The 14,891-nt window shown below is 42.4% G+C and overlaps 1 protein-coding gene across 2 annotated transcripts in view; it reads right to left on the reverse strand.

Moving 5' to 3' along the window:
* LOC139407420 (YLP motif-containing protein 1-like) overlaps positions 1 to 14,891 on the reverse strand; it is a 51,005-nt gene that overhangs the window by 14,460 nt on the left and 21,654 nt on the right. The window contains exons 9-19 of one of the 2 annotated variants that reach the window (XM_071151187.1): positions 14,795 to 14,890; positions 14,464 to 14,644; positions 14,143 to 14,169; positions 12,029 to 12,264; positions 8,024 to 8,193; positions 7,292 to 7,354; positions 6,617 to 6,736; positions 5,784 to 5,960; positions 5,494 to 5,577; positions 5,183 to 5,266; positions 3,838 to 3,915 (exon numbers count right to left, since the gene is read on the reverse strand). In XM_071151187.1, coding sequence (XP_071007288.1) covers positions 3,838 to 3,915; positions 5,183 to 5,266; positions 5,494 to 5,577; positions 5,784 to 5,960; positions 6,617 to 6,736; positions 7,292 to 7,354; positions 8,024 to 8,193; positions 12,029 to 12,264; positions 14,143 to 14,169; positions 14,464 to 14,644; positions 14,795 to 14,890 — 1,316 coding nt within the window. The remainder of the gene's footprint in view (positions 1 to 3,837; positions 3,916 to 5,182; positions 5,267 to 5,493; positions 5,578 to 5,783; positions 5,961 to 6,616; positions 6,737 to 7,291; positions 7,355 to 8,023; positions 8,194 to 12,028; positions 12,265 to 14,142; positions 14,170 to 14,463; positions 14,645 to 14,794; position 14,891) is intronic. The other variant, XM_071151188.1, reaches the window with a different exon arrangement.

Here is a 14,891-nt window from a genome sequence, read left to right on the forward strand (position 1 = left end):
TGTTGACTGGCAACTGCAAAGTCTTCCTACCTGGCAGAATGATAACAGATGATTTGTATCAAATCGGGAGGGCATTTGTTTGACGAACTCTTTCCATCAAATGTACACAGTAGGACTACATTGTACAGTACAGAAACACAGCTAGCCCAATGATCGCTTGCTAGGTAGGTGTGCATTTGAATTAAAAAAGGGAAACTATCCCCTCCTGCAGGTTTTCTATGAAGCCAGCTAGATCTACTCAAAAGTTTCTAAAGCTAGCCGGCTTCAGCTAGCTTCACGTTCCAGCTCAGGCTTCGTCCGTACTACAGCGGTTGACTTGCTCGTCCGCGTGTCACACATAACTAGCCGAACGCTAAACTGTTTATTGAGCGCTTCACGTTCCAGCTCAGGCTTCGTCCGTACTACAGCGGTTGACTTGCTCGTCCGCGTGTCACACATAACTAGCCGAACGCTAAACTGTTTATTGAGCGCTTCACATTCCAGCTCAGGCTTCGTCCGTACTACAGCGGTTGACTTGCTCGTCCGCGTGTCACACATAACTAGCCGAACGCTAAACTGTTTATTGAGCGCTTCACATTCCAGCTCAGGCTTCGTCCGTACTACAGCGGTTGACTTGCTCGTCCGCGTGTCACACATAACTAGCCGAACGCTAAACTGTTTATTGAGCGCTTCACGTTCCAGCTCAGGCTTCGTCCGTACTACAGCGGTTGACTTGCTCGTCCGCGTGTCACACATAACTAGCCGAACGCTAAACTGTTTATTGAGCGCTTCACGTTCCAGCTCAGGCTTCGTCCGTACTACAGCGGTTGACTTGCTCGTCCGCGTGTCACACATAACTAGCCGAACGCTAAACTGTTTATTGAGCGCTTCACATTCCAGCTCAGGCTTCGTCCGTACTACAGCGGTTGACTTGCTCGTCCGCGTGTCACACATAACTAGCCGAACGCTAAACTGTTTATTGAGCGCTTCACATTCCAGCTCAGGCTTCGTCCGTACTACAGCGGTTGACTTGCTCGTCCGCGTGTCACACATAACTAGCCGAACGCTAAACTGTTTATTGAGCGCTTCACATTCCAGCTCAGGCTTCGTCCGTACTACAGCGGTTGACTTGCTCGTCCGCGTGTCACACATAACTAGCCGAACGCTAAACTGTTTATTGAGCGCTTCACATTCCAGCTCAGGCTTCGTCCGTACTACAGCGGTTGACTTGCTCGTCCGCGTGTCACACATAACTAGCCGAACGCTAAACTGTTTATTGAGCGCTTCACATTCCAGCTCAGGCTTCGTCCGTACTACAGCGGTTGACTTGCTCGTCCGCATGTCACACATAACTAGCCGAACACTAAACTGTTTATTGAGACACGACATGGCTGAAACAGCAATCCATGGGCGAGCCACGTTTTCATTGGTGCAAAAAAAAAAAAATTTTTTTTTTTTTTTAAACTTATCGAAAGAAAAGTTATCTTTGCAAATTCAGCAGGCGATGTTGTGAAAGAGGCTCTTAGAAGTGGAGTGTTTATTTAATGCCCTTTTAAATTGTTTTCTTTAAAGTGTATCCTTTATTTAACTAAGGCAAATCAGTTAAGAACAAATTCTTATTTTACCACGACGGCCTACCCCGGGGCCAAACCCCCGGACGACGACGCTGGGCCGATTGTGCGCTGCCCTATGAGACTCCCAATCACGGCCGGATGTGATACAGCCTGGATTCGAACCAGGGACTGTAGTAATGTGTGTAGTGGAGGGTATACGCCACATACCCACATTTTTCTTTCAGGGGTGCATTGCGTAAACTCACTTCTTAATCCCTACTGATGAGTATCAAAGTAGTGTAGCGGAGGTACACGACCTATCAATGATGTAGTACAATAGAGAAATCATGCACAAAGTTGCCTACACAACCACAAAGCATGTGAAATATACTGAACGGCAAAAAATATAAAAGCCATATGTATAAAGTGTTTAGTCAAAAATAAAGAAAATCTTTGAAATTGTTGCGTTTATATTTTTGTTCAGTTTATATATATATATATATATATATATATATATATATATATATATATATATATTACAAGTGTGCCACACACAGCTTGTTTCAGCCGAATATCAGGCAGCAGGAGCGTTCAGCTCTCAACTGATTGTCGCATGGAGCAGCTCACAGAACAATGACATCGGTAGCCAGTAGGGTAGGAAAGATGTTTTAGCTTATGGGGGGGGGGGGGCAAAATTTGAGGATACCCACTTATCCAGGCACTGCAAGACCACTTGCTTATTGTTCATGTCGTCTTCGGCATGCTTATTAATGCACAAGTACCTCTTTCTCCACTCCCCTCAATTTTTTTATATTAAGTCATACAAAAGTGTTACATTGTGTGAAGTTTAAAATGCATTCTGTTATTACTAAATGTTTAATGTGATATATATTACAAATATGTATATTTTACACCCCAAAACAACATTTGATTAATAAATCATTAAAAAAAAATCTATAACTTGATGAAGTTCTCATTAGTATTATGAAATACTTTGGATCAATTTGATTAATCTCAGCACAACGGAGGACAGTTTCGACCAAAAACACAAGACCAAATTAAAAACAGCAGGTCTAATGCAGCTGTTTAAAAAAAATATAATCTCAATATCAAATCACTTCTGGGTAGCAAAAACCCCCAACAATAAAACAAATATAGTTTCTTAGCAAAGAGCAATTTCTCTAGCAAGAATTTATCTAAGACTGTCGGAGGGATCTGAGTGGGGAGGGAAACAGGCTACAATTTACAGCTCTTACACAAAAAAAATACAATATAATTTTCACAAACTCAGTATTATTCCAAACTCATAGTGTGGTAATATATATATATAAAAACACAGGAAAATTACATTTTTGACTGCACTGGGACTTTAAGTAAAAAATAAATATACTGCTGTAGATGCAATACTGGCCTTTTGTCAGCAAGTCACTCACTGTACCTGCAAGCAACCTAGCATTTCTGCTCACTGCCATGACACCATATCAACATGTGTTTCTGGTGGAGGGCTCTGGAGACCTACCGTCCTAGCGCACCTGGCATACCAGGTTCTAATAATTAGCTGGTTGATAAAGATGTGAAAACCTACAGGAGGGTAGGCTCTCCAGGAACAGGGTTGGAGAGTCCTGCTCTAGTGGATATGAGGGATCAGTAGATATCTTTAAGAACAATAACAAATAAAGGCTAGCTGACTGGGTCCTACCTTAACAGATATAAAGGCTAGCTGACTGGGTCCTACCTTAATAACAGATATAAAGGCTAGCTGACTGGGTCCTACCTTAATACCTTAATAACAGATATAAAGGCTAGCTGACTGGGTCCTACCTTAATAACAGATATAAAGGCTAGCTGACTGGGTCCTACCTTAATACCTTAATAACAGATATAAAGGCTAGCTGACTGGGTCCTACCTTAATAACAGATATAAAGGCTAGCTGACTGGGTCCTACCTTAATAACAGATATAAAGGCTAGCTGACTGGGTCCTACCGTAATACCTTAATAACAGATATAAAGGCTAGCTGACTGGGTCCTACCTTAATAACAGATATAAAGGCTTGCTGACTGGGTCCTACCTTAATAACAGATATAAAGGCTAGCTGACTGGGTCCTACCTTAATAACAGATATAAAGGCTAGCTGACTGGGTCCTACCTTAATAACAGACATAAAGGCTTGCTGACTGGGTCCTACCTTAATAACAGATATAAAGGCTAGCTGACTGGGTCCTACCTTAATAACAGATATAAAGGCTAGCTGACTGGGTCCTACCTTAATAACAGATATAAAGGCTAGCTGACTGGGTCCTACCTTAATATCTTCCTCCTCCTCCTCCTTCTTGGGCTCCTTCAGTGGCTCGTCATCAGGATTTAAGTCTTCCATCTCAACCTTTAAAACACAAAATGTTTCCATTGAATTTAATTTTTGGATTATTATTTTTTTTAAATGCCATTAGGTAGGTAGAATTAATATTCTATAATAAAAATAATAAAAACTTTACAACCACACAAGTTGCGACACCGAAATCATTGAGGATAGTGCCAACAGGAACGACACATATTTTAATAAGAGAGGACAAGGTTCACTCTTATAGCAGGAACCCATTATATAAGCGCTCAATAAAAAAAAGGTGCTACGACTAGAATGTATCCCCCGTGTGGATGCTAGGTGAATTGGAACAGCATTAAGCTGCATTCCAAATGAACCTCCCCTGCATCCCATTTCCCCGTAACACGGTGGAGCCTTGGGCCGTGAGCTTCATACTTTCTGTTTTGGTCCACTAGCTTCACAAACAATATTTCTGGTTATTGAAAATTATATTTGACAGTGATTTAGATTGGTACAATGATTCCTCTTCACTATTCAGTTCTTGCTTTTTTTCTCACAAACTGAAATTGAGTGAACAGTGTACAATTCTATCGACCAGGAAATGACAGAGCAATTTCTACATTGGCCACTAGATAACACAGCCAAAGTCAAAACAGCTTTGTCAATTTTTACAACAAATACCACTCTGGTTGGGAGAAATCAAAAAGGCAAATATCCCAGCCAATAGGCAAATATCCCAGCCAATAGGCAAATATCCCAGCCAATAGGCAAATATCCCAGCCAATAGGCAAATATCCCAGCCAAAAGGCAAATATCCCAGCCAAAAGGCAAATATCCCAGCCAATAGGCAAATATCCCAGCCAATAGGCAAATATCCCAGCCAAAAGGCAAATATCCCAGCCAAAAGGCAAATATCCCAGCCAATAGGCAAATATCCCAGCCAATAGGCAAATATCCCAGCCAATAGGCAACTATCCCAGCCAATAGGCAAATATCCCAGCCAAAAGGCAAATATCCCAGCCAATAGGCAAATATCCCAGCCAATAGGCAAATATCCCAGCCAAAAGGCAAATATCCCAGCCAATAGGCAAATATCCCAGCCAATAGGCAAATATCCCAGCCAAAAGGCAACTATCCCAGCCAAAAGGCAACTATCCCAGCCAAAAGGCAAATATCCCAGCCAATCACAACACTGACAGGTAAGAATTACCGTGAAACACTAATTTCACCACTACTGCCGATATTCAAACAAATCCACCTTTAACGCACCTAACGGGTATAAAAACCAAGATGTCAACATATTGTGACATGTTCCCGTACTACATACCTCCTCAATAGCAGCGTCCTGAAGCAGGGAACGGACATCCAGCCGCACCATGTGACGTGGAGACGACTCCCAGTTACTGGACATCTAGACGGACAGAAAACAGAAATTGAAAACAGAACGGGAATTTAAAAAAAACACTATATATTGCCATTAAAAAAAAAAAAAACTATATAGACACAAGAAAATAAATAGACAATCTACGCATGGTCTATCACTGTCGTTATCAATGCCTTGATAAATATGACCCCTGAATCCACTAAAAATGTATAAGAGCTCTGCGGTTGTTGACTCGAGGACACTCAGTACAGTACCTTCTGAATATCATCCATCTTCCGTCCATGGGCATTTCTTTTAGCACAAGTCTGATTGTCTGCCGTGATTTCCGCCAAGTATACCTGGTATAAAAAATACATTTGACACGTTTCCACGTAATGTAGGCCACATCAGGAAACGTATATGTTTTAATTCGGTTCGAATCTCCACACTAGTACACAACTTCGAATTAAGTCATTCATTGGGCATGAATTCTAAAATGCTAAGCTAGTATGGACTAAGGAACGGTATTTTTTTGATATTTCAAGATATGAAAACGTCAACTCACCTCAAAGCCTTTAGTCTTGGCAGCACTCCAGAACTGATCAAAGTATTTAACCCTGTCATTGATGGCGTCGATGATGAGGAAGGGGAAGAAGCCGTCGTCTAGGGTCTTCCTGAATGTTTTTAGCATACTGTTCCTGTACGTGTCTTCCATCTCGGCTTCGTACTCGTATTCCAGACACTGACAAAAATACAAAAATAAACCATTTATGAATTGATATTAAAAATACAAAATAAACATGTGTTCAAATATTTAATTATAAACTGGGTAGTTCGAGCCCTGAATGCTGATTGGCTGAAAGCCGTGGTATATCAGACCGTATAAAAATGGACAAAACATTTTATTTTTACTGCTCTATTTACATTGCTAACCAGTTTATAACAGTAATAAGACACCTCGGGGGTTTGTGATTTACGCCCAATATACCACGGCTAAGGGCAGTGTCCAGGCACTCCGCGTTGCGCATAAGAACCATATACCCTTAGCCGTGGTATATTGGCCCATATACCACACCCTCTTCGGTGAGTTATTGCTTAATGAAAACAACATAGCATAAATGGGGCCCATTTGCTTCATGCATTACAATAGCTCCAGTGAGACACCATATTACACATGGGTAAGTTTTCTTAAGGCCTACAGTCATCTCCTACAGAGAGATAGTATTTCACTAAACTGCTCTCTTGTAGAAAGTCTTATGCTCTACATATAGCAGGAACACACACACACACACACACACACACACACACACACACACACACACACACACACACACACACACACACACACACACAGAGAGAGAGGTTTAAGTCAGTCAGAGAGCAAACAGAAGGACACACCTTGAGTTTGATCCGTTTCCCTGTTTCTGGGTCCTTCTCCACCTTCTCCACCTCCGTCATGAAGTAGTCGTCTAACCCCAGCACTCTGGGTGGAGCCCCTCCACACTCCACCTCCTTGTCCTTAACCCACGCAACAACATTTCACATTTTAGTCCGTTAGCAGACGCTCTTATCCAGAGACACTTACAGTTATAGTGTACTCATCTTTTTTTTTTAAAGGTAGCTAGATGAGACAACCACCTTTCACAGTCACAGCAAGCAAAACTTCCTGAATAAAGCCGCTAGCAGAAAAGTCAGAGCTAGTAACGACAAGGTATTTCAGGGAGAGAAGGCAGCGCTCGAGACGTTTCAGGGAAGACGACGACTACGAGTGGTGCAGGTTAGAAATGGATAGCAGCGTGCGTTTAAGACGAGTGGGGCAGGTATTTAGGTTAACCTGATCCACCATCCTGACCGTCGCTCTCTCGTAGCTCTCGAGATCAGGATGGTGGAACGAGGCTAGGTAGTTGACCGTTGTGAAAGAACTCTGGGATACAATATATCATATATTAGTATATCTGGAAAACAGGAAACGCGGGACAGGAGAGAACATTTCATCCCAGACAAGTTATTATTACCACAACAGAACAGCCACGTTGGAAGATACAGGAAGTACTGTATTTAGGTTCCACTCACCCGTATCAGCTTGGCCACATGGCTTTTCCCACTTCCTGGTAGGCCTCTCATTATGATGACGATCTGAGAAACATCAGAGGTTATGGAACTCAATCATACACGAGACATGCATCTGGGGATATGAGATCTGTCTACTCTTGTTGTACTTGAGGATGTTATTATCCTGGCAACGCATTTCTTAATTGTCCCCGAGAGGGGTAAATAAAGTTGTATTGAAGTGAATGAGGAAGTACTGTATTTAAAAGTTGTATTGAAGTGAATGAGGAAGTACTGTATTTAAAAGTTGTATTGAAGTGAATGAGGAAGTACTGTATTTAAAAGTTGTATTGAAGTGAATGAGGAAGTACTGTATTTAAAAGTTGTATTGAAGTGAATGAGGAAGTACTGTATTTAAAAGTTGTATTGAAGTGAATGAGGAAGTACTGTATTTAAAAGTTGTATTGAAGTGAATGAGGAAGTACTGTATTTAAAAGTTGTATTGAAGTGAATGAGGAAGTACTGTATTTAAAAGTTGTATTGAAGTGAATGAGGAAGTACTGTATTTAAAGTTGTATTGAAGTGAATGAGGAAGTACTGTATTTAAAGTTGTATTGAGGTGAATGAGGAAGTACTGTATTTAAAGTTGTATTGAAGTGAATGAGGAAGTACTGTATTTAAAAGTTGTATTGAAGTGAATGAGGAAGTAAGTGAATGAAGAGTAAGATGATTGAGCGAGAAGTCATTTATTTGCACCCTTTCTGGACGAGTGTCTCGGCCTGGCAGTTTGAGAAGGTCCTCCACGTTCTTGGTCTCCGGTTTCTTCTCCATCCTGGAAGGAGGAGCAGTCGGTGGGGGGGGAGGAGGGTGGGACGACGTGGGGCCTCCTCCTCCTCCTCTCTCCTCTGGGTAACTCCTCCGTTCACCTAGACCACAAGACAGGACAGTCAGTGCAAAGCAAAAAAAAAGAGAAACCTGTCGCAATTTTACTTTAAAACCAAGAGGCATGAAAAGACAAGCAAACTGAAAATTAGTAGGACAATGGAAGTTGCCTTCACAAACACCATTTTGATTGTTAAAACCAACGCGTTTTTCGGCATGTACACTACCTGTAAAAAGTTTTAGAACACCTACTCATTCAAGGGTTTTTCTTTATTTTTACTATTTTCTACATTGTAGAATAATAGTGAAGACATCAAAACTATGAAATAACATATGGAATCATGTAGTAACCAAAAAAGTGTAAAATAAATTAAATACATTTTATATTTGAGATTCTTCAAATAGCCACCCTTTGCACACTGTTGGCATTCTCTCAACCAGCTTCATGAGGTAGTCACCTGGAATGCATTTCAATTAACAGGTGTGCCTTGTTAAAGGTTGATTTGTGGAATGTATTTACTTCTTAATGCATTTGAGCCAATCAGTTGTGTTGTGACAAGGTAATGGTGGCTATCGGAGTGTGGTGTCAGGAAAACAACCTCACACTCAACGTCAACAAAACTAAGGAGATGATTGTGGACTTCAGGAAACAGCAGAGGGAACACCCCCCTATCCACATCGATGGAACAGTAGTGGAGAGGGTAGCAAGTTTTAAGTTCCTCGGCATACACATCACAGACAAACTGAATTGGTCCACTCACACAGACAGCATCGTGAAGAAGGCGCAGCAGCGCCTCTTCAACCTCAGGAGGCTGAAGAAATTCGGCTTGTCACCAAAAGCACTCACAAACTTCTACAGATGCACAATCGAGAGCATCCTGGCGGGCTGTATCACCGCCTGGTATGGCAACTGCACCGCCCTCAACCGTAAGGCTCTCCAGAGGGTAGTGAGGTCTGCACAACGCATCACCGGGGGCAAACTACCTGCCCTCCAGGACACCTACACCACCCGATGTCACAGGAAGGCCATAAAGATCATCAAGGACATCAACCACCCGAGCCACTGCCTGTTCACCCCGCTATCATCCAGAAGGCGAGGTCAGTACAGGTGCATCAAAGCTGGGACCGAGAGACTGAAAAACAGCTTCTATCTCAAGGCCATCAGACTGTTAAACAGCCACCACTAACACTGAGTGGCTGCTGCCAACACACTGACACTGACTCAACTCCAGCCACTTTAATAATGGGAATTGATGGGAAATGATGTAAATATATCACTAGCCACTTTAAACAATGCTACCTTATATAAATGTTACTTACCCTACATTATTCATCTCATACGCATACGTATATACTGTACTCTATATCATCGACGGTATCCTTATGTAATACATGTATCACTAGCCACTTTATACTATACTATGCCACTTTGTTTACATACTCATCTCATTTGTACATACTGTATCCGATACCATCTACTGTATCTTGCCTATGCTGCTCTGTACCATCACTCATTCATATATCCTTATGTACATATTCTTTATCCCCTTACACTGTGTACAAGACAGTAGTTTTGGAATTGTTAGTTAGATTACTTGTTATTACTGCATTGTCGGAACTAGAAGCACAAGCATTTCGCTACACTCGCATTAACATCTGCTAACCATGTGTATGTGACAAATAAAATTTGATTTGATTTGATTTGATTTGATTTACAGAATATAGCCCTATTTGATAAAAGACCAAGTCCATATTATGGTAAGAACAGCTCAAATAAGCAAAGAGAAACGACAGTCCATCATTACGTTAAGACATGAAGGTCAGTCAACACAGAACATTTCAAGAACTTTGAAAGTTTCTTTCAGAGCAGTCGCAAAAACCATCAAGCGCTATGATGAAACTGGCTCTGAAGAGGACCGCCACAGGAAAGGAAGACCCAGAGTTACCTCTGCTGCAGAGGATAAGTTCATTGGAGTTAACAGCCTCGGAAATTGCAGCCCAAATAAATGCTTCACAGAGTTCAAGTAACAGACACATCTCAACATCAACTGTTCAGAGGAGACTGCGTGAATCAGTCCTTCATGGTCGAATTGCTGCAAAGAAACCACTACTAAAGGACACCAATAAGAAGAAGAGACTTGGTTGGGCCAAGAAACACGATCAATGGACATTAGACTGGTGGAAACTTGTCCTTTGGTCTGATGAATCCAAATGGGAGATTTTTGGTTCCAACTGCTGTGTCTTTGTGAGACGTGCTGTGGGTGATCTCTGCATGTGTATTTCCCACCGTGAAGCATGGAGGAGGAGGTGTGATGGTGAGGGGGGTACTTTGCTGGTGACACTGTCAGTGATTTATTTATAATTAAAGGCGCACTTAACCAGCATGGCTGCCACAGCATTCTGCAGCGATACATCATTCCATCTGGTCTGCACTTTGTGGGACTATCATTTGTTTTTCAACAGGACAATGATCCAAAACACACCTCCAGCCTGTGTAAGCGCTATTTGAGAGTGATGGAGTGCTGCATCAGATGACCTGGCCTCCACAATCACCCAACCTCAACCCAATTGAGGTGGTTTGGATGAGTTGGACCGCAGAGTGAAGGAATTGCTGTAAACAAGTGCTCAGCATATGTGGGAACTCCATCAAGACTGTTGGAAAAGTATTCCAGGTGAAGCTGGTTGAGAGAATGCCAAGAGTGTGCAAAGATGTCAGCAAGGCAATGTTTCGCAGGTACTGTTTTCATGAAGCTGCCAGTTGAGTACTTGTGGGGCGTTCGTTTCTCAAACTAGACACTAATGTACTTGTCCTCTACTCTGGTTCGAGCCAGTTTGTGCTGTTCTGTGAAGGGAGTAGTACACAACGTTGTACCAGATCTTCAGTTTCTTGGCAATTTCTCACATGGAATAGCCTTCAATTCTCAGAACAAGAATAGACTGACGAGTTTCAGAAGAAAGTGCTTTGGTTTCTGACCATTTTGAGCCTGTAATCGATCCCACAAATGCTGATGCTCCAGATACTAAACTAGTGTAAAGAAGGACAGTTTTATTGCCTCTTTAAATCAGGACAACAGTTTTCAGTCGTGCTAACATAATTGCAAAAGGGTTTTCTAATGATCAATTAGCCTTTTAAAATGATAAACTTTGATTAGTTAACACAACGTGCCATTGGAACACAGGAGTGATGGTTGCTGATAATGGGCCTCTGTACGCCTATGTAGATATTCCATTACAAATCAGCCGTTTCCAGCTCCAATAGTAATTTACAACATTAACAATGTCTACACTGTATTTCTGATCAATCTGATATATTTTAATGGACAAAACATGTGCTTTTCTTTCAAAAACAAGGACATTTATAAGTCACCCCAAACTTTTGAAAGGGAGTGTATGTTTGTTAGAGTCCGCAGTACATAGCATGTCTTAGCATATGTTTGTTAGAGACCGCAGTACATAGCATGTCTTAGCATATGTTTGTTAGAGACTGCAGTACATAGCATGTCTTAGCTAGCATATGTTTGTTAGAGACCGCAGTACATAGCATGTCTTAGCATATGTTTGTTAGAGACCGCAGTACATAGCATGTCTTACCATATGTTTGTTAGAGTCCGCAGTACATAGCATGTCTTAGCATATGTTTGTTAGAGACCGCAGTACATAGCATGTCTTAGCATATGTTTGTTAGAGACTGCAGTACATAGCATGTCTTAGCTAGCATATGTTTGTTAGAGACTGCAGTACATAGCATGTCTTAGCTAGCATATGTTTGTTAGAGACCGCAGTACATAGCATGTCTTAGCATATGTTTGTTAGAGACTGCAGTACATAGCATGTCTTAGCATATGTTTGTTAGAGACCGCAGTACATAGCATGTCTTACCATACGCTGAGGCACCATGGTTGTAGCGCTCCGGCCCGCGCTCGTCACTGTGGTCGTAGCGCTCAGGCCCACGTTCAGGCCCGCGCTCGAACGGAGGTCTGTCATAACCCCCAGGTCTTCCATAAGTATCCTCTCTGTCTCTACTTGTCCGGCTGCCCTCCCTCTCCCTCATGTCTCTGTCCCTGTAGCCCGGGCGAGGAGGTGGGGGACCGGGGCGAGGATGGCCAGGGGGTTGTCTGGAGAGATAAGAGAGACACACAATGAAAACCCCTCAGAACACTGCAGATCTGGACCGGTAGTTACAAAAAAGTTTTTTTTTTAAGAAAATGGGGTTGCTGATCTTGGATCAGTTTCCCCTTTTAGATCATAATGAATATGATAATATGGACAAGGAGGACCTGATCCTAGACCAGTACTCCTAACTCTTAGATGCTTTGTGAACACGCAGGCCCCGGAGCAGGCAGCATTCACAAGGCCACAACAACCAGCCAGACTAGTCACAGTGAGATATAATACCAGCTGGACTAGTCACAGTAACACAGTGTGATATAATACCAGCCGGACTAGTCACAGTGTGATATAATACCAGCTGGACTAGTCGCAGTAACACAGTGTGATATAATACCAGCCGGACTAGTCACAGTGTGATATAATACCAGCTGGACTAGTCACAGTAACACAGTGTGATATAATACCAGCTGGACTAGTCACAGTGTGATATAATACCAGCTGGACTAGTCACAGTGTGATATAATACCAGCTGGACTAGTCACAGTGACAGTGTGATATAATACCAGCCGGACTAGTCACAGTGTGATATAATACCAGCTGGACTAGTCACAGTGACACAGTGTGGTATAATACCAGCCGGACTAGTCACAGTGTGATATAATACCAGCTGGACTAGTCACAGTGACACAGTGTGATATAATACCAGCTGGACTAGTGACAGTGTGGTATAATACCAGCCGGACTAGTCACAGTGACACAGTGTGATATAATACCAGCTGGACTAGTCACAGTGTGATATAATACCAGCCGAACTAGTCACAGTGTGATATAATACCAGCCGGACTAGTCACAGTGTGATATAATACCAGCTGGACTAGTCACAGTGACACAGTGTGATATAATACCAGCTGGACTAGTGACAGTGTGATATAATACCAGCTGGACTAGTCACAGTGTGATATAATACCAGCCGAACTAGTCACAGTGTGATATAATACCAGCTGGACCAGTCACAGTGACACAGTGTGATATAATACCAGCTGGACTAGTGACAGTGTGGTATAATACCAGCCGGACTAGTCACAGTGACACAGTGTGATATAATACCAGCTGGACTAGTCACAGTGTGATATAATACCAGCTGGACTAGTCACAGTGACACAGTGTGATATAATACCAGCTGGACTAGTCACAGTGTGATATAATACCAGCTGGACTAGTGACAGTGTGATATAATACCAGCTGGACTAGTCACAGTGTGATATAATACCAGCTGGACTAGTCACAGTGTGATATAATACCAGCTGGACTAGTGAGTGTGGTATAATACCAGCCGGACTAGTCACAGTGACAGTGTGATATAATACCAGCCGGACTAGTCACAGTGACAGTGTGATATAATACCAGCTGGACTAGTCACAGTGACACAGTGTGATATAATACCAGCCGGACTAGTCATAGTGACAGTGTGATATAATACCAGCTGGACTAGTCACAGTAACACAGTGTGATATAATACCAGCTGGACTAGTCACAGTGACAGTGTGGTATAATACCAGCTGGACTAGTCACAGTGACACAGTGTGATATAATACCAGCCGGACTAGTCACAGTGACAGTGTGATATAATACCAGCTGGACTAGTCACAGTAACACAGTGTGATATAATACCAGCTGGACTAGTCACAGTGTGATATAATACCAGCCGGACTAGTCACAGTGACACAGTGTGATATAATACCAGCTGGACTAGTGACAGTGTGATATAATACCAGCCGGACTAGTCACAGTGACAGTGTGATATAATACCAGCCGGACTAGTCACAGTGACAGTGTGATATAATACCAGCTGGACTAGCCACAGTGACAGTGTGATATAATACCTGTCATCAACATCCATGGAGTGTTTGCTTGAAGCAGCAAGAACAGAACACAAAAACAAAATGTTAAGTGAGTCCTGCCTCTTGGTAGTTCTACATAGCGCTGTCACACAGTTCTGTAAAACCGCTGAGGTAAAAAAAAAAAGTGCTTTAGAAATAGATTTGATTGATAAGACTAATTGCATTAACAAGAACAGAAGACAAATTCATTAGTGGAGCCTGTAGTTATGTCACACACACACTGTGGGTGTTGTTAAACCCATAGCAATATCATGTATTATTCAATCATCTAGTTTAATCTCCACTAAATGTAACCAGGTATACCTGTCATCTCGAGGCGGATAGCGCTCCCTCTCGTATCGTTCTCTTTCAAAGTCCATGGGAGCTTTTTCTCTGTACATGTCCCTCTCCCTGCTGTACTCCCTGCGCTCCATGTAGGGGTCCACCGGTCGTCTGTCGTAGTACAGGTCTCTGTGGTAGGGGTCTCTCAGGGGGCCCAGTAGTTCTACAGGGGGAAAGGAGGTTATCGTTACAGTCGATGCCATTTAAGCAGGCACTTTTACCCAAAGCGACATACAGCATTAGCTGCTACCTGCAAAACCAATGTTAGTAACTTTCAAAAAAAAAAATCACCATGCAAAAATAAAACAGTCACCTTTTTCATAGCTCCTCTCCCTGTCGGGTAAGGGATCGGGCCTCAACACAATCCTCTCACCGTAGGAGATCCGCTCCACCGTGGCAGCACCCAGGTC

This window comes from Oncorhynchus clarkii, chromosome 4 (assembly GCF_045791955.1).
Source record: "Oncorhynchus clarkii lewisi isolate Uvic-CL-2024 chromosome 4, UVic_Ocla_1.0, whole genome shotgun sequence".
In the NCBI taxonomy this organism is placed as follows: domain Eukaryota; kingdom Metazoa; phylum Chordata; class Actinopteri; order Salmoniformes; family Salmonidae; genus Oncorhynchus; species Oncorhynchus clarkii.